Below are 25267 nucleotides of genomic sequence, written 5' to 3' on the forward strand. Positions count from 1 at the left end.
TCAAGGTAACGGATGCTGCTTCAAGGTAATGGAGCCGCCGCTGCTCACCATGACTGCAGGATACAGTGGCTCTGTGAACGTGGTCAGGAAGCGGTAGATGAGGTTCATGGTGTTGGTGACGCCATAGAAAGTCAGGGAGCCAGCAGCATAGTCCAGGAAGACACCGATGGTCTTGTAATAGCTGCCCTTCACCACAGTTTGGATGTTGTTGTGCCAGACAGAGAACTTCAAGGAGTCCCACTCCAGGCACCAGGAGGTATTGTTCCGGCCAATCAGGTAAAAGATACAGCTCTTCCCAGTCTTGTGCATGTAACTGTAGGTTGCTCCCAAGCAGACCCATGAGTCTGAGACCTCGACTTCCCAGTAATGGCAGCCCTCACACAAGCTGCGGGTACACAAGACCTGTGGCCAGTGGTTGAATCCCTGGCAGGACCCGAAGAAAGACTCCATCAGGATGCCCATGTTCAGCACGGAGTGGGTCTCCTTGAACAGCAAGAGCTCCTCGCTGGCGGTGTTGGGATCGAAGTTCAGGTTGCAGTAGTCTGTTTCACAGGAGACAAAAGGAGATATGGCCAAAGTGAATCCACTCCTGATGGGGGTGTGAAGGGAGGCATCAAACTGTGTCCTGCTCAGTCTAGTTCCATTCCCAGACCAGAAGGGCAGGGAACACTGTGATGAAGGGACTGACATTAGCTATTCCTACCATGAAGGTGGCAAGGGGCTGTTTCCTCCCTCCACAGAGAGGATTTGCCACTAGTAGTAAGAGAAGTGGTGGTCATGTAGTGGGCATGTACTGGATTTTTTTTTTTTTAGTGCAAGATACTTGGGGAAGGACTATGTGGCTGATTTCTTCTCACCTACGCTGGCATTACACCAGTGTTAGTCTGACTTCAATGCGCTTAACTCCTGCCTTTTCCCTGGTGTGAATGAGAGAGAGACACAAGGGCTGCTGCTTGAGTCCTAGAAAGCGCTGAGCATCCCGTCAGTATTTAAAAACATTATGCTACTGCTTGAGACCGCTACAGGCTTTTCTTCTGGCACAAAAGTAGCCTGAAAGAGCAGGTACCATATGGAGCTCCAGATCAGAGCCTTAGCTGCAAATTCAAGTGGTCTATGTAAGTCATAGTGTACTGTCTCATTTCCTTGTGCTCCCCTGTCTGTATCCACCTCTTCTCTTACCTTATGCTTAGATTGTAAGCTCCAAAGAGGTAGGACCGTTCTTTTTGTTCGGTTCATACAGTGGGTAGCACAATGGGGACCTGGTCTATGACTAGAGCTCCTAGGTGCTGTGATCATACAAATAATACTATGAACATTTTTCATTACTCTTCTGTGGTGTGCTCTTAAAATGGAATATGCCGTGTAGCTAAAAGTGTGCTTTTTTGTGCAAGAAAATGTCACGTGTATTTAAAGTTAAAGGAAAAAAAACACATGGTGTAATACTGTAGCTGAGAAATAGCATATGATCATATACGTGTAGGACATGTGCCAGGGAGAGGAGCCAAAGTTGCATCTACAACCTTAGGACAGGCTAGACTTTATCTTTCAAATATTAAACTGGGCAGCCTTAACTGTCTCCTTGGCTTTTATTAAAATAAAAAAGTGAAGGGGAGAAGAGAGGGATGAGAAGCCCCCCAATAAAACAAAGCCACTTTTCTCTCCAGAAAGTTTGAAGTTCTGTTGGCCTATGAACTGGTTATATAACAAGTGTAAATTCCATAATAAAAATTATTTGGCTAGACGCCTCTAGGAACACCCTGTCCCAGGAGAAGCCTCTCTACTGTGCAACTTAACTGGTGTACAGGAGACAACAACCTTTCTCCTTCCTAGAGTGAATTGCAGCAGGTCTCCCTCCTGTGACCATTAAAAGGTGAGTGGCAGCTGTCCCTGAGCTTTCCACAGCTTCAGCATGCTGCTCACTGCTCTGTTAGCTTAGCTGCAAGAGACGTACATGGGGCTCGCAGCCTTTCGTAACATCACACGGGGTCTGATCCTGCCCCATTCAAGTCAATGGGGATATGGTCATGTCCATCATTAGCCTAGCTAACTCCCCTCTGTAAGATGTCCTGACTCAAATGCACACTACATTCCCCCCTCCCCCCTAGTCAAAATAAGCCCAATTTTCACTGAAGCACTTGGACTCTTCTCATTGAGGACTGTTGACATAGCAAAGCTCAGTTTCTATCCTGAGTTATTTTGGCTGTAGAGTTGCTTCAGAAACCTGAAAGAGTATTTTTAATAAGTGTGTTTTCCCCACCCTATTGGTACTCCAACAAGCCAATCTGATTTTTTTTTAAACAAAATGGATCTTGAAGCCAAAACAATCTTTTTAAAATTAATTTAACCTGAAAGGAGAGAGTTTCAAGAAATTCTGAACAACTATAAAAATAGGAGTGTAGAATGGATGCAGCAGCTTTAACTATAACTGTCATCTCTTCCATAACAAAATAATTTAAAAGTCCTATAACAGGTGGCCAACCTGAGCCTGAGAAGAAGCCAGAATTTACCAATGTACATCGCCAAAGAGCCACAGTAAAAAGTCAGCAGCCCCCCATCAGCTCCGCCCCGCTCCCAGCTCCTCCTGCCCACCTGCAGTTCCGCTGATCAGCGCCTCCCTATCCTTCCTTGCACCTCGCAATCAGCTGTTTCGTGGCATGCAGGAGGCTCGGAGGAGAGGGGCGAGGGCACAACAGGCTAAGGGGAGGGGGCGGGAAGGGGGGAGTGGGGGCAGGACCTGTGGCAGAGCCAGGGTTGAGCAGTGAGCACCCCCTGGCACATTGGAAAGTTGGCGCCTGTAGCTCCAGCCCCGGAGTCGGTGCCTATACAAGGAGCCGCATATTAACTTCTGAAGAGCCACATGTGGCTCCAGAGCCACAGGTTGGCCACCCCTGTCCTATAAGATAAGACCTCCTCTACCTTGTCTCTCTAATCAAGAAGTTATGCATATAGAGCCCAGTCCTTCTTCTGAAGCCAGATGCAAAATTGGGATCAGTTCTCCCCCCACCCCCAAGACAACGCCCACCCAGAACTTTTCATTATTTATCCTGTGGGCTAACTTTTTGCATCTAATTCAGCCAATGAAAATAGTTCTAGTCAGTTTCATCTCCAGGCTAGTGCTGCAGGGTTTGGGTTGCAGGAGAAGACTGTAATTAAAACAAAACCCTTTTGATAATTAAGAAACTTAAAATATTTTCCTTCACTTTAGGGTTTGTATAGGAAAAATAATTGGTCTCAAAACTAACTTTACTCTTAAATTCTCTTTTGTGCAATGGCTAACTTTAAATTTGTAACCAATACTATGATTACTTATATCACTTTTTTCCTCTTAACTCCTTTCTATTAAGACATGGTAGATCCAATTCAGGGCAGATACAGACCACAGAATCCTAGTACTAAGTAGAAATTAGTTTTGTTTTTTTTAAAGTACTTTCTCAGGTATTCTTAAAACTCGGCAAAGCTACCTGGCTTTAAGCCAGTTTAAGAAGACCCTTTTGCTCTATTCTGAATACAAAGGGCTCCCTTTTTTTAATATGACTCTGAACCCAGCCTGTAATCCTGCAAGCACAGTTTAGACTGACAATTAATTGCAGTTGCAAATGTTAGACTAAATCCAGTTACTTTATTGTGCCTACAAATCAAGTACTTAGGCTACTAAATCTTATCACTTGTGCCTGCAATTAGTTGCAGTTGGAAAAACACATAAGAACAGACAATTATGCCTGCAAAATTAGAGATAATATTTCAAAAGCAGGCCCATATTGTTAACAACATGATCTCTCATCAAAAATACACTAATGATTAACGGAACATTTAGGTTTTTTTTTAAATATCCCTGCTTTATATTACACAAACTTTAGATTATTACAATTGAAATAATTTAAAAAAATCTAACTCACCTGTTACTATACTCATTTTATTTTTTGCATTTCTCTCAGCTTAGATAGTCGTCAGTTTCCCTTTTTTTCCAGTTACTTCCTAGTCTATTTCAAATTCAGTTTTATCCCAGAATGCATTGGCACTTAAGTTTCAATAACCAGGGAACCTGTTTCCATTAGAATTTCAAAACAAATCCATAGAAACATGGCTTTTGGCCTCCAGTTTCTGTAAAACTCATTTGTCTTTTTTTTTTTTTACTAAACCTAAATTTTTGGTTAAACTTGACCTGATGGCATCCTCTGGGTCTATACTGAAAATATCTCCTGATATCAACAGTAAAACTAAAGGTCAGGCAACCTTTGCTTTAGTCTGAAATTGTTTAAACAAGATGCCACTAGTAAACTGATTGGAAAGACGCCTATACATTTCCTGCTTCGACGGATATAGAGTAGAATTGATTCCTGTAATGGTGAGGGCTAGTTTGGCCCCTGTCATAGTATGAGCTGAGGAAGTTCTAAACTCCAGCTGCAACAGCCTCTGTGGCAGGGGTGGCCAACCTGAGCCTGAGAAGGAGCCAGAATTTACCAATATACGTTGCCAAAGAGCCACAGTAATACGTCAGCAGGCCCCCATCAGTCTCCCCCACCCCGCCCCAGTTCCCAGCACCTTCCACCCACCGGCAGCCCCGTCCATCAGCGCCTCCCCCTCTCTTCCTGCACCTCACAATCAGCTGTTTCGTGGTGTGCAGGAGGCTCTGGGGGAGGGAGTGAGGGGGAGGAGCGAGGACACAGCAGGCTCACAGGAGGGCATGGGAAGGGGTGGAGTGGGGGCAGGGCCCGTGGCAGAGCCAGGGGTTGAGCAGTGAGCACCCCCCGGCACATTGGAAAGTTGGTGCCTGTAGCCCCAGCCCTGGAGTCGGCGCCTATACAAGGAGCCGCATATTAACTTCTGAAGAGCCACATGTGGCTTCGGAGCCACAGGTTGGCCACCCCTGCTCTATGCACTATTGCACCCCATAGCATAGCTGGGCTTAGAAACACCCCATCACCACCTGGTGTCCTGGAGGTTCTGCAGGTAGGGTGTGGCTGCAGAGAGCCAGATATTCTGGCCATGTGCCTGCTAGTTAAGCTCCCTACATAGAGGGTGTTTGCAGTAGGGTGACCAGATGACAAGAACAAAATATCGCCGCCACTGAAGAAAAAAAAAAAAGCCCAAGTGCTGCCGGAGTGCAAAATATTGGAACAATTGGCATCCCGACCATACATTGGTCGGGATGTGGGACAAACAATTAATATCGAGACATCTGGTCACCCTAGTTTGCGGGGTACTTAATTGCTGGTTTGCCAATGAATTTCCCCTAGGGACTGTGTGGAAGCAGGCACCAGGCATGGTACTGTGTTCAAGTAAGTGGTTAGAGATCCTCTGTTCTCTGTGGTTAGACTGAATGGCAGGCCACGCCTTTCACCCGTATCAAAAGCCCCATGTCTATGACGTTCATTGTAGTGAGGCTGAGTAGCCTCCCTCCAACCCAAAGCCAGCCCTGATAGACTGTTTAAGGGCTGACAGCTTGAGCCACCCAAACCCAGGCTAAAGTCTGACAGTGACTATTGATTGCCCAGGCCTATTGTGGGCTCTTGGCTGTCCTGCGGACTCTGGGTCTGGTCAGACAGGACCAGCCCGAGTGGCCTCCCTCCAAGCGAGCGATTGAGGGACCATTACATTCATACACACGCATAGCCCATCCCCCTACTATCATTCCAAAGTGTCACTTTAATATGACTTGGTACTTCTATAGCGCCTTTCATCTGAAGAGCCCCAAGCACTTTACAAATTTTTACCAAAGAAGCCTGAAAACCTCCCTGTGAAGTATGTAATTGCCATGGTCCAAATGGGTGACGCTGACACTGGGGCCTACCCAGGGTCACCCTAAAGAGTTGGTGTCAGAGTTGGGAATAACCTCCTGACTCCCATTCTCTTCCCACCTAACAATGCTTCCTTTTCGATGGGAAATGTTCTCTCCATTAAAGGCCAATCCTGCCCTTGTTTAAACAACAGCAAAAGTCCCATTTCCAGCAGTGCCAGGTTCAGGCCCTTCGATTACAAGCTTTTTTGGGCAGAGACTGTTTGTACAGCACCAGCACGGTGTTGGCCCTTTATAAATAACTACCTATGGAGATCACATGACACATGGCTGCTTGTCTGTTGCCTGACAGCTGACTGTTGTGTCTAGAGTTTTGCTGCACTAGCCAAAATGGCCCATGTCTGCTCCGCACAACTCGCGTTGTTCTCGCAGTAAACATTTTGCTGCATCTTTGGCTGGTCTGCCTAGTCTTGTGTCAAACTGTAGCAACTTCAGCTCGCTGAGTTCCTTCAGCTGAGGACACTCTCAACTCGAGCAGTTACAATACACCATCCCCAGAAGCCAGAGAAAGGCTAGGGGGGGAAAAGGTCAAACGTGGTACCAATACCTACATTTCAGGAGGCTCTTCCTGTCCATATATGCTGGTATCACCTCATAGAGTTGCATTGTTATTCCTGTAAGATGAAAGAGACACAGGGGTTTATGATGCTTGGTAAGTGCAGGGGGATGTATGAGCTTTGGATCAGATGCGTGGGGTGGGCGCAAAAAGCCACCACCTTTCACTTGGGACCTTTATCTCTCTCCCAAAGTGAAGTGTTCTACAGGTTGGAAAATGTTCAGTTAAGATAACTGGCCCATTTTCACACCTCTCTGCATGTGTGTGTTCCTGACCAGAGCTGGACCCAGAAACCCTGAAATACCACAAGAGAAGCTGTTCTTACAGTATTCCCCAGCCTGGTCAGAAACCTTTTAAGTCTATTCTCTTGAGATTTCTAGCAATAGGAGCTTGGACAAAGTACCTGACTTTGGATGTGTATTCAAACCGAAGCCTTGTGAAATTAATCCATCCCTATCGTATGTGACCCTGACTGGGTGCACCCCTGTATTCATATCCTACTACTGTAATAATCTTTCCACAAAATATCCCTTGAGGTATCGTATGAAAACTAATAACTCAATGCTTGATAACCTCATGGTGAAATGTATGTAGCAATGTTGTGTGTAAAGGTATGAAATCCCCCCCTGTATAATGTTAAAGCACATGTTCAAACTCTCATACTCCTGATTAGATAAAACTGGTCAAACGGGTCTTAACCACAGGGGTGTGTATTTACCTCAGTGTGCACGTATGCAGCATACAGCCCTCAGACAGTGGGAGGAAAAAGGAAGACCACAAAGAAAATCTGAATCTTGGCAAACAGAGGGGACAGAAGGAACTGCATGAGCCTCCCCTCCATATTCCTTCCCCCAACTCCATGTCTCCTTGCTCAGCTGGAAAGAACTTTATCTAGGGGGTCACACTCAGGGAAATGCATTTCAAAGGATGACTGAACTCTAAAAGTAAGGGGCAAAAACACCCCAGGTTCTCTCCCTGTCCATCTCTTTTCAACCTAAGAATACAAAAGAAACAGCCTATGGACTTCGGGGGCAGATCCTGACCTAAAATTTGGTCAGCAATGATACTGGGAACCTGTGGTAAGAATTTCACCCTGAACCACATCTAGTCTGTTTAGTACTAGGAAGCATTCTATCTGTTTCTTGTAACCATTTTTGCCTTTAATGCCTTATTACTTGTACTCCGAATCTACCTCTCTGTAGTTAAATAAATGTTTTTGTTCTTTCATCAAAATTAATGCAGTGTGGGTAACTCCATTTGAAAGGAGCAAGTTCTCATAGACTCATAGATTCTAGGGTCAGAAGGGACCAATGTGATCATCTAGTCCGACCCCCTGCACAAAGCAGGCCACAGAACCCTACCCATCTACTTCTATAACAAACCCCTAACCTATGTCTGAGTTATTGAAGTCTTCAAATTGTGGTTTGAAGACCTCAAGCTGCAGAGAATCCACCAGCAAGTGACCCATGCCCTACACTGCAGAGGAAGGCGAAAAACCTCCAGGGCCTCTGCCAATCTGCCCTGGAGGAAAATTCCTTCCCTACCCCAAATATGGCGATCAGCTAAACCCTGAGCATGTGGGCAAGACTTACTCAGAAAAGAATTCTCTGCAGTAACTCAGATCCCATCCCATCCAACATCCCATCACCGACCACTGGGCATACCTATCTGCTGATAATCAAAGATCAGTTGCCAAAATTAGGCTATCCCATCATACCATCCCTTCCATAAACTTATCAAGCTTAATATTAAAGCCAGATATGTCTTTTGCCCCCACTACTCCCCTTGTTGTTATATATTAGTCCCTTACAGGGACAACCAACCTTTATCTGAACTGCCCAGAAGAGGACTGGTCAGGGCAGAACAAAATACACCTCTACCCTGATATAACGCTGTCCTCGGGAGCTAAAAAATCTTACCGCGTTATAGGTGAAACTTGCCGCGTTAAATCAAACTTGCTTTGATCCGCCGGAGTGCGCAGGCTCCTCCCCTACTTCCGGAGCACTGCTTTACCACGTTATATCTGAATTCCTGTTCTATCGGGTCACGTTATATCAAGGTAAAGGTGTACACATTTTTGGGGAAGGGCTGGGATTGGGAGTGTGGTGGAGTCCCCCTGCAAGTGGTAAATAAGCCTGGTGGAAGCCAGCATGTGACTGAAGAGAGGCTGGCTAGCTGCAGCCCACACAGACGCTCAGGGTGTTACCTGCAGCCCAGATGGGAGCTACAGAAGTAAAGCATTAAGAAGCCTCTAAAGTTGCAGGGCAAGGGTGACACAGCCCCTTGCCAGTCTGATTGCACTCCAAAATACCATAGTGGCATAGTCAGCAGGATTTATACACAGGTGGCTATCTGAAAGGAGAGTCACACTTTAAGCACTGGGGTCACAGTTTTAAGTGAGTCTCAAGTGTGGAGGCTGGGAACTGTCAAAAGTTAGTTTTGTTATTTTCTGTTTGCATATTTCAGATAAGGGAACTAGAAACAGTAAAGTACACCTCTACCTTGATATAACACTGTCCTCGGGAGCCAAAAAAATCTTATCGCGTTATAGGTGAAACCGCGTTATATCGAACTTGCTTTGATCCACCAGCGGGTGCAGACCTGCCTCCCGGAGAGCTGCTTTACCGCGTTTTATCCGAATTCGTGTTATATCAGGTGGTGTTATAATGGGGTAGAGGTGTATAAATAGGAGTGAATATCTGCAAAGCATCAATAAAGCTAGGGCTGGCCAGGCTGGAGAAAACACCAGCTACCTCCAGGTTAGCTGATAGCCACTGGAGGATGGTATGTAGAGGTGGTGGTGGAAATTGTCATAGACCTATTGAAGTGAATGGAGCTCTTCTGACTTATAGCAGTCAAGGATTTGGTCCTTGGTGACTGAACTGGGGGGACAGTCCATTCTGACTGGAGCTAGAGGAGGGAGCCCCCCACCCTGGACTCCAGCCCCCTTTCTAGTGCCTCAGTCTAGAAGTTAAAGGGAAGACGCTGGTGGCTGATAGTACATTCTGCAGGCAAAAGCATGAACACTAAATGGGAAAGTGAGCTCAGGGAGACAATAGGACTCCGTGTAGGAACAAGAGCTCAGAGTGAGACCTCACAGGCTTGGAGTCTCCTCAATAAAACCCTGTGATGGAAGTTGGAGGTTAGTACCCCTGAAACTGGATACATGAAATTATGGGCGACACAGTTGCTCAAAGTCAGTGGGTGACTAGGTTAGCTAAGCAATTCAAGAGACTATTGATCAGATGTATCTTCCAGTCTCTTGCTCCATAAAGAGCCTCTATTTGGGCTCCCGATAGAGGGCTGGTGGTACTAGATGCATAGGTGCTGTCTCTGAATGCTCTGCAAAGCAGCATCGAGGGAGCCAACCCACCTATTGTCTAGACCAGCCAGGTACAAGTCCACAGCCATTCTTGAGAGGAGGAGAAGGAGGAGTTCAAGGGAGGAAATGGTGACTCCCCTAGACTGGAGAGGCAGGGGATATTTAGGAGTCCTGACCATGTCCATTCTGATCTTTAGTCAATGGCAAAACAGAATTCCCCATTGAAAAACCTGGTGAGGGCGGGGTATTCCCCATTTCAGCCACTAAAAATGTTTATGCTGCGGCCAGGGCTGTGTGCTGGGAGATCAGTAAGCAGGATGCTTTCCTAGCCATCCAAAGGAACTGGAACCTGGGGATGCATTGCACAGAAAATCCCCCCCCTTTGGGGGAAAAACATTCAGATCTCAATGGAAGAAGCTCACTCACCTTTCGTGAGGATTTTATTGATGAAGCAGAGGCCAACCATCGATAGCTGAGCCTTCAGGTCACCCAGAGTCTGTTTAAGGCTGACAAAACTTGAGCTCTCTTCGCACTTCAGACTGACGACGGGTTCGGTGCAGGCTCCCAACTTCTTGAGCTTTGGGAATTCCTAGCAGGGCAGAAACTTTTTAAACCTCCTCAGCATTCATTGAAACTAGGCTCCAGGGTGAGATCCTGATCCCCCTTCCTTCCATGGACTCCACAGAGTGAAAGGGACTTCTCGGAGAGTAAGGAGACCCTACACTGGAGTGGTGACTAGAATCTGGCCCATAATGAATTTTTCTAACTCAGCTCTCTCACCAATCAGCTCTGAGGAAGGATCCAGGGTGTATGTATGATGGGGTACATATCAAGAGGACCCCCTGGCTTGAAGTGGTTTCCATCATACACAGGCTGTACAGTTTGGTTCAATAGCTCTCAGTACCCCCATGATACACATTGTTCCGGGACCCCGGGCTGGGTGACATTCACCTCAGTGCAGAGACACTACTCTGCTGCCTATGCACCACTTAAGTTCCCCTTATGCCCTCAAAATAGGATTTAAGTAGTGCACAGACTGTGGCACAGGGTGGAATTGCCCCTTTCTGAAGGACTTGTTTGGATGAAATCACAGAATTACAGCCACTCGAACTGCCGGACAAGATCCTTTCCTCCATTTTGCTGGAGTCTTTGTTATCCAAGTAAATCCTGTTGGATTTCACGGAAACATTGATTTGTTTTTGGTGTTAAGAAAAGTTCCCCACTGCCTCAGAACATAAGCATGCAGTCCGGGAAAAAAAAAACAGTTGCGCTTAAAGCAAGGATTAGTAGCACATGTAAGAGAGAACATTAATAGCTCAATGTGGCTGCTGTGATGGTCCAATCTGTTACTATCTCACTGTCCAATTTATTTCCAAAGCTAAAGAGGTTTTCTTAAAAACAAAGTGAGTTTTAAGCCTCTTTCGATCTGGGAAATTTGGCCTGGTTCTGTTAGCTTCAGGGGGGGGCTATGCTGATTTACACTAGCCACAGGGCTGGCTTTTTGGAATTCATCCATTCGCAAGGTGATTACGGTCGTGTTGCTTTGATTGTAGGAGGGTTCCAAACCTTCAAATGGAATTGTGAGAAAAAACTGCCCCTACTTTGTACCCTATTAAATTAAGAACCAGGCAGATGTTGGTTTACTCAGCATGACACGGCTTAGCTTTTTGGTGCACAATGTTCCTCATAAATGTTTGAGTTAGAAGATTCCCATCTGTTGATTTCCATATAAAGTCTGCAGTAAAATATGTTTAGTGTGTTTCTCTTGTTCCTACCTTCATCGCAGTTGCTCTGCAAAAACCTGGTGGTGTCTGATTGATGATTTGTATTGGTTACCTGTCTTTCTCTTGGCCAGACCAGAACCTGCCAATCTTAAACACGTTTAGTAATGAATTCAATATTTTGCATCCTTGGGCTCCAGAGTTTTGGGTTCAATCTCTGCTGTACCACAGACTGTGTGTGAACTTGGGCAAGTAATTTACACTCTCCGTGCCTTGGTTTCCCATCTGAAAAATGGGGATAACTTGACTATTTGGACTGGAAGTTTTCTGTGGCCAGGGGCTGTCACGTTTATGTGTCTGGGGTGCTAGGTTGTGTACGATGACTCCCATCTTGGTTAGGGCTTCTGGGTGCTCCTCTAATACAACTAATAATAGATTTACAGATTAAGGTCAGAAGGGGCGTCTCTGGTATCTAGTCTGACTTCTTGCATAACACATGCCATAGAACCTTGCCCAGTAATTTCTGCCTAATGTCCCGACTTTGTGTTTGAGCAACAGCATCTCTTCTAGAAAGCTATCCAGTCTTGATTTAAAGACCCTAAGTATGATAATCTGTCAGCCTTTAGCTAAAATAAAGCAAATGCAAATAGACGATCTTCTGCATTTGAAGTTTATTTTACCCCTTCACATCAATCTGAGGGCAGAGATGATACTGTAACTAATGTTAGTTTGTGATGAATAATGGTTGCATACCATAATATTTCCCCTTATGTTACTCCTCCACATGGTTCTGTTTGGCTGATAAAGTGAAAATGATCAATAAAAATCGGTACAGTAGTAATGGCTACAGGGTGTTGACAGCTACTCGAATCTGAGGGTATGTCTGCACCTGTAGGTGGGGGTGTGATTCTCCGCTCAGGGACATACTTGTGCCAGCTCTCATTGCTGGGGCAGCATGAGTTGCAGGGATGGGCTTTCTGCGTACATGCCCATCTGAGACCGGTGCTCAGGGTGGTGAGACTTTATTAGCATGCCAGTTCTCTTCAAGCTACCATGTGCGGGTATCCCCAAGCTGGGAATCACACCAGAGCCTCTCCCAGCAAAAGGTGCTGTAAGTAATGATTCAGAAAAGCGGCCTATGTGGCCCTTCTCAGCTACTTCAGCCATACCCACTTTTGGTGAGTAGAGGCTATAGGAAATTCACCACTACTCTACTTCAGCTACAGCAGGGAGCAGTGGTTGATGATGTGGATGCTAAGCATGGGGCAGACCTCTTATGCAAGGACGACCGGGCCATACTGATGGGTGCAGTTTACTGTGGTCACAGGGTGGAGGGGTGAACTCTACCTGCAGGAACTGTTGGTCACTTGCATTGTCAAGGAGGTCTGTCAGCCAGAGGTTCTGCCTGTTGAGGTCAGCAAGCTTCCCTTGCTTTTGCTGAATGGAATTCCCCAGCTGGACGAGGGCTGCTCTCTCCTCCTTGTCTAAAAACTCCAGCACCTTCACCTGCATTCGTTTGATCTCCTTTATAATCTCCACAAAGCTTTGGTTCACCTCATCTCTTGAGTTCTTGACCACTTTCTGGGTGGGAAGGACACACACACACACGCACTGCAGTCACTGATCTTTGTGACTCAGGTGGTTCAAGACCTGAAGTGCTGATGCGCTCCCAAAAAGTGCCTCCCTCACTCTCTCCAAGCAGGTTCTGGGCAATTGGCTCAGTAAATAGGATGAGAGGAAAATGCCTCTGCCCTACAAGGATAGTTAAAGTATCTTGGGGTAGATTCTGCTGCCCTTAGCTCAAGCTGAGTAGTAGCTCACTCTGCAAGGGGATCGCTCCCACTGCCAACTCAGCATGTTAGGGGCACAGAATCTGATCCCCTTTGGGATCCTGCCTTGTAAGCTCCTTGGGACAGGGACTGTCTTTTGGTTGTGTTTGTAGAGTCCCTAACACAGTGGATTGTGGGCCACCGTTGGGGCTACAGTGATACAAATGAACAAGAATAAAAAGGAGTAACTTTGTTCCTTCCTTGGAAAATCTTTCAATATTTTCTGTAATGTACACAAATGCCTTTCAGTTGAGGGTCTCTTTGCTTGATCAGTTACAGGGAGAGACTCTAATACTAGGTACATCTGAGGGTAAAGACCCTCTTCCCCCATCTTTGGGTCTCATGTGATACAGTGGCTCTTGTTTCAAGATCCATCCTATTAAAGATCCTTTGACAGTCTGATGTTTGGGAAATAATTTGGTTCATGCTGAGGCCTAGTGTATTCAGAGTGGTAGCAGCGTGTTTTACCATGAGATAGATCACCCTCCCTTTGTGTTTGTGACTGTCTGATGCCATCATCAGGATCTGGTTTTCCACATTGGCTTGTACTCTTTTGGCCTCCACCTGGAAAAGGAAGAATGAACATATTTACATTCACTGTAAATATAGCATCACCCTACATGTAGCATTCCATAATGACACAAATACAAAATTCTCTGCAGAAGCTACTGCTCACTGAAAAATTATGCCCCTGAATCTCAGCTTTCACTTAAAAAAAAAAAAATCAAGTTCTGATGGTTGGGAAGACTTGGTAACCTGATGCGGTGTTGTCCTGAACCTGAGACAGCCTGTAACAATAGTTCTGAGTTGTCAGCTACCCCCATTCAGCATGGAGTGTTCAATCTGAAACCTGAAGAAGATAATGTACATATCCCTATTGTCACTGAGTTATCTGCTAATCACTAACAAAAATATCCAGCTAATGGGCCAGACCCTCAACTAATGTAAAGCAGCATAAATCTATTAATATATATATTTCCATGTACATAATGCTTCCATTTCAAAGCATTTTAGAAGCAGGAATCTGTAGGGCTGGTCAAAAATCTTCCATCAAACTGGGTTTTTTACTAAAAAAAAAAAAAAAAAAAAAAGGCCAGCTTTCCATGGAAAAAAATGTTTTTTTCAATTAAAAAAAAATCAGTGCTTGAAAACTGAAATATTTTGGTTCAGATATGTGTCAGCAGTGCCTTAAGGGAGAGGTTGTTTAGGTGCCTTATGCTGCCATTATGCACCAGGGGGCCTGGGACTCCCATGATGCACTGCCTCCTCCTTAACATTGAGGAGACCATGGTGCATTAAGGAAAATTTAGTCTTCCTGGGGAGCCTGGCCCATAGAAGAGAATATGGACATGAAGTAACCAGACTACAACTCCCATGATGCATTGCAGCAGCATTTCCAAATTGAAATATTTTGGATTTTGATTTTTTTCACTGAGAAGTTTAAATTTCCTGGGGAAGCCCATTTTCTGGCCAACTTGAAGAATCACTTAAGTGCCTTTTGAAGTGGAATGGGGCAGCGTTTAACAGTGCACAGCTAACACTGCACAATAGGTCAGGTTGGAAAGTGAAAATTACCATGTCCACTTGAAACTGGAGAGGGTATTTAGATTGGATGAATGTAACTGGTCAAAGAAAAAACCTAACCAGGACACAGGGGTAATGTCCCTAACTCTTATGAAATGAGGCCTTTCATGACCACAAGGGATCCTTGAATTTACATCTCATCAGAGTAGTGGCACTTTCAACAGCATAGTCCTACACCCACAAACCTTCCTGAGGTGGTTCAGTAGTAACCTTGAAGGAATGCCAGCTTCACAGCCTCTGGTAGCAGCCTGGATTTTCCTGGGTGATCTCTCATCCAAGTGTGATTAACAGTAATAGTATAATAAATGTACCATAAATTCACCGAGTGCTTTACAGAACATGGCCTTGTCCTGCAAAAAGCACCTTCTGCGCAGACCTCTACACCCCCCATAGGGCCTTGAATTCGAAAGGTGCTCTTCAGTAAGAGATGTTCCCTGCCTTCAAGAAATAGTGCCCAGGCCTCACCCTTCTTAGTCTGAGCTCTAACAAGCTCACAGCCCTGGGGAGCACGACTGCAGAAAAGCATCTGGCAATTTCTTGGCTCAGCTCCCTGCTGATTACAAACCTGATGAAACACAGACTCTCAAAAACCCAATGTTCCAACTGGTGCATTAGCCAAGCCTCTCCTTGGATGCTATTATGAATGACAGGTCCACTGCAAATTAACTTTATTCCAAAGGAGCAGATCAACAAATGGCCCTGCTTTGGCTTCAGGAGTTTCGTTCTGTCTGTTTCCGCACTGATTGACTTCTAAACAACTAGAAATAGTCCTGACAGAGGAATACCTGCATCTCAGGGGATTCTAGGCTATTTATTGCTAAGTGCTCAGGACCAGCTCCTCGTCTGCTGCAAGTCAGCAAAGCTTCACTGATGTCAGTGGAGCTGCGCTAATTTACGCTAGCTGAGGATCTTGGCCCACAATACAGATATAAAAGAGCAAAGGCAGAATATCCTGAGTTATAGTCTGTTTCTGCCACGTGTTTATGGCTGAGCAAAAGCTCTCTTATCTATTCTGTGGGATCTTCCTGGTGCCCATAATAGGGTTACATGGGCAACAGTTCTATTACCCTTTCCCTCCTGCACTATCAGATCTCTGCAGAGAAGGCTATGGCTGTCAGGAATCTGATGTGAGTGGTTGCCTTTGTTCCATGGCAAGATAAGCGTGCTCAAATCTCATGCTTCAGGGTGTCAGTTGAACTCCTTTCTGAGGCCAGGAAGGCGTTCTACAGCTTCCATCCCTCTGTGTTTTGCCTTCCTCTGACGCATCAGGTGTGGCCACTGCCGGAGACAGGATCTTATGGGGAGTTGCTCAAGGGCATGTAGATGCCCGATGTCCATTGACTTTCAGTGCCTTTGAAAATCTCTGTGTGTTCTTCTTCGAGTGATTGCTCACATCCATTCCAGTTAGGTGTGCGCGCCGCGCGTGCACGTTCGTCGGAAACTTTTTACCCTAGCAACTCCAGTGGGCCGGCAGGTCGCCCCCTGGAGTGGCGCCGCCATGGCGCCCAATATATATCCCTGCCGGCCCGCCCGCTCCTCAGTTCCTTCTTACCGCCGTGTCGGTCGTTGGAACTGTGGAGCGCGGCATAGCTGTCCTCCACGTCCCTAGCTCTCCTAGTTTCTATCGCTTGTTTATCGCTTATCTCTAGTTCTATAGATAGTTGTTAATTAGTATTGTTAAGTAGATAGTTTAGTAAATAGCTGTTAAGTAGTTCCTGGCCGGGGGGCTTAGCCCTTCCCGGCACCGGGCGCCAGGCTCATGCCTGTTTCGCCAGGCTTCAAGCAGTGTGCGGCCTGCAAGAAGCCCATGCCTACCAGCGATCCCCACGAAGCGTGCCTGAAGTGCCTCGGGGAATCGCACAGATCTGACAAGTGCCGCATCTGTAAGGCTTTTAAGCCGAGGACAAAAAAAGGAGAGGGATCAGAGGCTCCGAACTCTCCTAATGGAGGCGGCACTTGACCCGTCGTCGCAGACCGTGGTTTCGGCACCGGCACCGGATCGCTCCGGCACCGAGAAGACTCCTCGGCACCGACCTTCTCCGGCACCGGAATCAGTGCCTAGGCCGTCGAAGTCTAATACTCCGGCCAGGCAGACCCGGCTTGAACGCCCGGCCTCGACATCGGCCGCGGCGCCGCCGGCACCGTCAGCACCGTTGACTCCGGGCCCGGCGGGTCTGTTGAGTCCGGTGCCGCCGAGCTCCCCCATGAGATCTGGGGTTGAGATAATGGTCCCATCCACACCGGAGACCTTCGCCTCGGCTCGGGACCTTATTGCCCTGACGGAGCCTACTCGGCTGCCACCCCCGGTTCCTCCGGTGCGGGTCACGTCCAGAGGCAAGCCCATGATGTCGGCACCGCCCACGGACAGTCGTTCGCCATCCAGGCCCCGACGTCTTGGGCGCTCCAGATCCCGACGCCGCTCGCAGTCCCGGCACCGCTCCCCTCAGCGGTACCGGTCGCACTCGCGGCACCGGTCGGCATCGAGACGGTCGCGGTCAGGCTCCAGTCGACACCGGCACCGCGACTCCAGGAGCAGGTCCCGACGCTACTCGCCGCACCGGTCGACCTCCCGGCACCGAGCTGGTGGCAGGTCCCGGTCCCGATCTCGCTCGACCTCCCGGCACCGAGCTGGTGGCAGGTCCCGGTCCCGGTCGATCTCCCGGCACCGAGCTGGTAGTAGGTCCCGGCACCGAAGCGGCGCCCGGCACCGTGACAGATCCCGGTCCCGAAGCAGCGCCCGGCACCGTGACAGATCCCGGTCCCGAAGCAGCGCCCGGCACCGTGACAGATCCCGGTCCCAAAGCAGCGCCCGGCACCGTGACAGATCCCGGTCCCGAAGTAGCGCCCGGCACCGTTATGACTCCCGGCACCGGTCCCCGGCACCGAGACGATCCTCCGTGCCGGCCCGCGCAGACCCGTACCATCCAGGGTCGGCCCCGCCGTGGCCCTCCAGGCAGCCGTCCGTGTCCTCCCAGACGGACAGCGGCTATGCGCTGGGCACCGACCGGCAGGCGGCGCTGTTTGCTGATCCGCCGCTGCAGGACCAAGGCCCCCCACAGTGGGGATTCTGGACACCCTGGGCGTACCATCAGGCCCAGGGCCCCCAGCAGCTCCCTGCTAGGCCGGCGACTGCGGAGCGTAGGGCCCCTGAAGCCTCTTTGTCTCGCCCCCCTCCCTCCCCGGAAGGGGACGAAGGGTCCAAACAGCAGGACTCCGCTGCGGCTCCGGAGACAGAGGCGAGGGCTGAGGAAGACCCTCAGTTGGACACTATTGTGCCTGGGGTCTCATCATCCTCCTCCCCGGATGAGGCGGTGGCGGGTACCTCCTCCAACAGTCCCCCCCCGCTGGATCTCAGGGCCCACCAGGACCTCCTCAGGCGATTGGCTCAAAACCTGAGTCTGCAGGCAGAGGAGGTCTCGGAGATAGAGGACCCAATTGTTACCATCCTCTCTTCCGATGCTCCCACCAGGGTCGCCCTGCCGTTTATACGGACCATTCAGGCCAATGCCAATACTATCTGGCAGTCCCCGGCCTCCATCCCTCCGACAGCGAAAGGAGTCGAGAGGAAGTACATGGCCCCTTCTAAGGGGTACGAATATTTACATGTTCACCCGACTCCCGGTTCACTGGTAGTGCAATCGGTGAACGATAGGGAGCGTCACGGCCAGGAGGCTCCGGCCCCCAAATCCAGAGAAGCCAGGCGGATGGACCTCCTTGGCCGTAAGGTGTATTCGGCTGGGGCGCTGCAGCTCAGGGTCTCTAACCAACAGGCCCTGCTGAGCAGATACGCCTTTAACTCCTGGGTGGCAGTGGACAAATTTAAGGAGCTGCTGCCACAGGATGCTCGCCAAGAGTTCACGGCCATCTTGGACGAAGGCAAGAAGGTCGCGCGCACGGCCTTGCAAGCCTCCTTGGACGCTGCGGACTCGGCTGCCCGTACCCTCGCGTCAGGAGTTACGATGCGTCGCATCTCCTGGCTGCAGGTTTCCGGCCTTCCGCCAGAGCTCCAGCACACGATACAGGACCTTCCTTTCGAAGGCCAGGGCCTGTTTTCCGATAAGACAGACCCCAGACTTAAGAGTTTAAAGGACAACCGGGTCATTGCGCGGTCCCTCGGGATGCACACCCCCGTGACACAGCGTAGACCCTTTAGGCCGCAGCAACAGCAGCACCGTCGGCCGTTTTCCCAGTTCCGCCAGCGGCAGGACCCTTACAGGCGCCGCGGCAGGAACGGGAGGCGCAGGCAGTCGGGGAACCAAGGGGGGCAGAACCAAGGCTCCTCAAAACCCCCGCCTGGTCCTAAGCCTTCATTTTGAAGGTGCGCTCGAGGGCGCAGTAACAGTTTCCCCTACGGATCCTTCCCCTCCGTTTTCCAACCGCCTTTCGTTTTTCCTCCCGGCGTGGTCCCAAATAACATCGGACCGCTGGGTCTTGAGCGTGGTGCAGACGGGGTACCGCCTGCAGTTTGTTTCGTTCCCTCCTTCCCGCCCTCCTTCCTCGTCCCTCTTCAGGGACCCCTCTCACGAGCAATTCCTTCGGCAGGAGGTGCGGACGCTCCTCAGCAAAGGAGCTATAGAGGCGGTTCCCGAAAACGAGAAAGGCAAGGGGTTTTATTCCCGCTATTTTCTGATCCCCAAGGCCAAGGGGGGCCTCAGGCCTATCCTCGACCTGCGAGAACTCAACAAATACCTCGTGAAGTTGAAGTTCCGCATGGTATCCCTGGGGACCATCATTCCATCCCTGGATCCGGGAGACTGGTACGCCGCCCTCGACATGCAGGACGCGTATTTCCACGTTGCCATTTGGCCACGCCACAGACGCTTCCTCCGCTTCGTTGTGGGGGCTCGTCATTATCAATTTGCGGTCCTTCCGTTTGGCCTGTCCACGGCCCCGAGGGTGTTTACAAAATGCATGGCAGTTGTCGTGGCGCATCTTCGGCGCAACCGTGTCCACGTGTTCCCTTATCTGGACGATTGGTTGATTCGGGGCACGTCGGAACAGCAGGTGTACAGCCATGTCCGCGTGATCACCGGCATGTTTGCGAGTCTGGGCCTCTTGATAAACACAGACAAGTCCACCCTGAGGCCCACTCAGAAGGTGGAATTTATCGGGGCCGTCCTGGACGCCACTGTGGGCAGGGCCTCGCTGCCTCGGCAGCGGTTCCAGACCATGGCGGCGATCGTTCAACGCTTGCGGTCAGCCCCGTTGACGTCAGTGAGGACATGTCTAACCCTGTTAGGCCACATGGCGGCGTGCACTTTTGTGACCGACTACGCTCGGCTCCGCATGAGGCCTCTCCAGCTGTGGCTTATCAGTCATTACAGACCAAGGCAACCGCTAGACATGTTAATCACAGTCCCCCAGAAGGTCTTAGATTCCCTCGGCTGGTGGGTGGACCAGTCCGTATTGTGTGCGGGTCTTCCCTTTCACCCGTCTCAGCCCTCGGTATCCCTGACAACGGATGCCTCAGATCTAGGCTGGGGGGCCCACCTAGGGACCCTGCGGACGCAGGGCCTATGGTCCCAGGAGGAGGTGGGGCTACATATCAACATGAGGGAGTTGAGAGCGGTCCGCCTTGCTTGCCAAACGTTTTGTCATCAGCTTCAGGGTCGTTGTGTAGCCGTGTTCACGGACAACACGACGACCATGTATTATATCAACAAGCAGGGCGGCACCAGGTCCTCCTCCCTGTGCCTCGAGGCGATACGACTCTGGGACTTTTGCGTAGCCCACTCCATTCACCTCAGGGCTTCCTTCCTTCCCGGAGTACGGAACACGCTGGCGGATCGATTGAGCAGATCCTTCCTGTCACACGAGTGGTCCCTTCGACCGGACGTCGCTCTCTCCATTTTCCGGAGGTGGGGTTATCCCCGGGTGGACCTCTTTGCGTCCAAGGGGAACAGGAAGTGCCAAGCGTTCTGCTCCTTTCAGGGCAGGGAGCCGGGGTCGATAGCGGATGCCTTCCTCATCCAGTGGTCGACCCACCTGTACTATGCGTTTCCTCCGTTCCCTCTGGTTCACAAGGTCCTCCTGAAGGTGCGCAGAGACAGGGCTCGTGTGATCATGGTGGCCCCGGCATGGCCCAGACAGCACTGGTACACCATGCTGCTAGACTTGGCCGTAGCCGACCCAGTTCCCCTGCCCCTTCATCCGGACCTGATTACCCAGGACCACGGGTCCCTCTGTCACCCAGACCTGCAGTCGCTGCACCTAGCGGCGTGGCTCCTGCGTGGCTAACTGGTTCCGAGCTGCGCTGCTCCACGCCTGTGAGAGAGGTGCTCTTGAGCAGCAGGAAACCATCCACAAGAGCCACATATTCGGCAAAATGGAAACGCTTCTCCTGTTGGTGCGTAGAGAGAAATCTCCGCCCTATGGAAGTTTCGGTATCCGAAATCTTAGATTATGTTTGGTCCCTCAAAGAACATGGTCTGGCCTTATCGTCGTTGCGAGTCCATCTGGCAGCTATCTCCACCTTTCACCCGGGTGCGGACGGTCGCTCCGTTTTTTCTCACCCGACGGTGTCGAGATTCCTTAAGGGGCTGGAACGGTTATTCCCTAACGTCCGTCCCCCTGCTCCAACCTGGGATCTTAACCTGGTGTTGTCCCGGCTCATGGGGCCCCCCTTTGAGCCGTTAGCTACTTGCTCCCTGCTTTACCTCTCTTGGAAGGCTGCCTTTCTAGTAGCTATCACCTCAGCTAGACGGGTGTCGGAACTCCGAGCCCTTGTGGTGGACCCCCCATACACGGTCTTCCACAAAGACAAGGTGCAGCTTAGACCACACCCTGCCTTTCTACCCAAGGTGGTCTCAGCCTTCCACGTCAACCAAGAGATTTTCCTCCCGGTTTTTTTCCCAAAACCTCACTCCTCAGGCAGGGAGCAGCAGCTCCACTCGCTGGACGTCCGTAGAGCTCTCGCGTTCTACATAGAGAGGACCAAACCCTTCCGCAAATCCCCCCAGCTTTTCGTGGCGGTAGCGGACCGTATGAAAGGGCTTCCTATCTCCTCCCAGAGGTTATCCTCGTGGGTTACGTCCTGTATCAGGACCTGTTATGACTTGGCCCATGTCCCTACGGGCCGTGTGACTGCGCATTCTACCAGGGCGCAGGCGTCGTCGCTGGCTTTCCTGGCCCGTGTGCCCATCCAGGAAATCTGTCGGGCAGCGACCTGGTCATCGGTCCACACCTTTGCTTCCCACTACGCCCTGGTCCAGCAGTCGAGAGAGGATGCGGCCTTCGGAACTGCAGTGCTCCATGCCGCGACTTCTCACTCCGACCCCACCGCCTAGGTATGGCTTGGGAGTCACCTAACTGGAATGGATGTGAGCAATCACTCGAAGAAGAAAAGACGGTTACTCACCTTTGTAACTGTTGTTCTTCGAGATGTGTTGCTCACATCCATTCCACACCCGCCCTCCTTCCCCACTGTCGGAGTCGCCGGCAAGAAGGAACTGAGGAGCGGGCGGGCCGGCAGGGATATATATTGGGCGCCATGGCGGCGCCACTCCAGGGGGCGACCTGCCGGCCCACTGGAGTTGCTAGGGTAAAAAGTTTCCGACGAACGTGCACGCGCGGCGCGCACACCTAACTGGAATGGATGTGAGCAACACATCTCGAAGAACAACAGTTACAAAGGTGAGTAACCGTCTTTTCCTAAACGTGAATCATGTCTCAGGCCATTTTAGTTAATGTTATTTTTATTTTAAATTAAAACTTGGCATTGAAGACATGGATACAGCAGGCAGGAAGCAATAGATGTGTAAAAGAAATGGGCACATGACAACAGGCATATGGGAGAGCTTGAAGCACACACACACTGTTGCAAAGAAAGGACACTTCTGTGAGATCTTTTCCAAAGCTCTCAGTGATGGCCTAACTCTGCTCTGACTGAACTCAATGGAAATTTTACCATGGACTTCAATGGGAGCAAAAAGGGAGGCTATCAGTGGGTGCTTCTGAAAATCCTATTCAACATGTTTATACCAGGCTACTGAATCTTAACCAGGTGCCATTTTATGATTATTTTCCCTCTTTATAGTTTTCTGAAGTATGGAAAAGATTTATTCCTTCCAATCCCCGTCCCCTCCCTTTTCCCTGTTCTCTACTCCAAACTAATCAGGAAGTGACACGGCTGTTGGAGAACCCAATGGGATTATCTCCCACTGTAATTCACATACCTCCTGGGTGTGGTCCTCTGTCCCATCAAGTGGTACCGAGACCACTTAGAGATTAATGAGTTTGCTCTACAGCCTTAGCTAACAGCCATGTGGCTTTTAGCTGATGCAAGAGGCTCATGCATTTAGCTCCAGAGGTCCCAGGTTTGATCCCTCCTGCCGATGACTGGGGTCTGTCAGTGTTACATTGCCACCAAGAATGCAAAATTCCATTCAACGCTTTCCTGCTCGACACTTCTTATGTCCACTTGCACATTGGCCTGTCTTTAGGGCTCTCCCCCAAAGAGTTTAGGGAAAGGTTTCCACCTTTCATCAAGTTAAATTTGTCTCTGAAGTCTTCATTTGTTCAGAGGATAAAGATCTGGGAGGTCAAGTGGAGGTGGAGTGGCCTTGTTCCACTTGTAAGATGCATTTCCTCACCTTTAATAAAGCTAGGGGAAAAAAAGCATTTTCCCCACATCCGGTGGGTGGTGTGGTGGGGCATACATGCTCCCAGGTAAACAGAGGCATGGATTGGTTAGATCAGTTTTTCCTAGGGAATATTTTAGGTCTCCTATTCTGCATCCCAGATTATTTTAAATTATGGGACAGATGCACTTGGTCAGCAACCTGTTGCAGGTATTTTAGACAAGCTGCTCTGGAGTCAGGTACAAATTGACTTGTGCTCTCAAGAGAACCACCTATTTTAATGTCCTTGGAATTGCTTGCTCTGGAAGGAGACTGGGAATTGACTATACAGAGGGTGTTTCTCTACTAATGATTTGATCTAATTCTCATTGAAATCAATGGACCAGACCCTCCGATGTAGAAAATTAGCATAGCACCGTTGATAGCTGATGATTGCACCCATAGTCATCCTGTGGATTCCAGTGGGTGTTATATCAGGCTGTGAGTGATGAAACTATTGCAGGGTTGGTTGTCCTTGCGATGGTTACACATCTGCATGGTGATGCGTTTGATTATTTTGGTGCATTACGCACACAGGGCACCTTACAACAGTGGTTGTACCAGTGCATTCTGGGGGATTCCTGAAACACCTAACCCAAAATGCACAGTACTGTGACTGAAAACAAGGGCTTCTGGGTAATTTTCAAAAGTGAAGTACTGCACTATAGGCTGGTGTTAGAACTGTCTGAACCAGGACAGCTTCCCATTCATACTGGTTCAGCCAGACGTCTGCTAAAGATCTGACACAGGTGTTGTAACTAATTATTATGGCCAGAGGCCTGGGATGACTGGTTTGTGTGAATGCAAGTCTTTGCACAGGTGTTGCAAGCACAAGAGGTTCCAAAGAATGGTTCCTTGCCATGCTTTTTATGCAGTGTAGGCAGATCTTTATTTTAGATCTAGATATCTGCTTTTTGAGAGGGCCTCTTCCTTATTAAATCCATACGTCCATACTTACCGCTTTCCTGGCTCTCTCCTCCTGTAGCGGGATTGCGTCATGGTTCTTGTGCTCTTCTCGGATACAGGTGTAGCAAACTAACCCACCCTCCGTCCTACAGTACAGCTCCTGCAGCTTGTGGTGCTTCTGGCATAGTCTGGATTTCAGGTCACCCAGGGGTTCCAGCAGCTGGTGGTTCCTGAAAGTTTTGTCTTCGTAGTGCAACTGGGTATGGTTTTCGCACAAGGAAGCCATGCACTGCAAGCAGGACTTGATGGACTTCACTTTCCTAGGGGAGCAGAGATCACAAGGGATGTCATTTGGACCCGCCAGGGGAAGCTTGGCTGTTGCCCGAGCCTCCTCCTGGGTGAACTTTTCTGCTATTTCTCCAAGGCTTATATTTTTGCGGAGTCGAGGCCGTGAGCTGAAGGGTTCTCGGCACTGTGGACAGTAGGGACACTCCCCAATCACAGCTTGGTGGTCCCAGTAATCCTGCAAGCAGTCCATGCAGAAGTTGTGCCCACAAGCAGTGGTGACTGGATCTGTGAACACCTCCAGGCAGATCGGGCACACAATGTTGTCCTCAAGGAAAAAAAAATTTGTGTTGCTCATGGTGACAGAAGCCTCAGCTGGGATGCTGCCTCACAGATGCTGGTATCTTGGGCTCTGGGAAACATGGAACAGACACAGGTTTACTCATTGTACTCACCTTCAAGACACTCTGTGAAAAGTGATTAATAGATTTGTAACATTTTTATTAAGCTAGACATTCTCATGTGAGAGATCATTAATAGATTTTAAAGGCAAGAAGGGACCATTCTGATTCTTTAGCGCGGCCTGGATGATGCAGGAGATCAGAACTTCTGGTGGAACTCAGGCATATCAGTGAGAAGCCATCCAATC

At 49.3% G+C, this 25267-nt stretch overlaps 1 protein-coding gene across 1 annotated transcript; it reads right to left on the reverse strand.

Annotated features, from left to right (window-relative positions):
* LOC115635735 (E3 ubiquitin-protein ligase Midline-1-like) lies at window positions 1–24976 on the reverse strand. The gene is made up of 6 exons (XM_030534881.1): window positions 24386–24976; window positions 13694–13789; window positions 12744–12977; window positions 10102–10264; window positions 6349–6411; window positions 1–542 (listed from the first exon to the last, which is right to left on the reverse strand). The coding sequence occupies exons 1-6, from the start codon at window positions 24974–24976 to the stop codon at window positions 1–3; spliced, it is 1689 nt and encodes a 562-aa protein (XP_030390741.1).
* Window positions 24977–25267: the final 291 nt, after the last annotated feature.

Source organism: Gopherus evgoodei, chromosome 15 (genome assembly GCF_007399415.2).
Source record: "Gopherus evgoodei ecotype Sinaloan lineage chromosome 15, rGopEvg1_v1.p, whole genome shotgun sequence".
NCBI lineage: Eukaryota > Metazoa > Chordata > Testudines > Testudinidae > Gopherus > Gopherus evgoodei.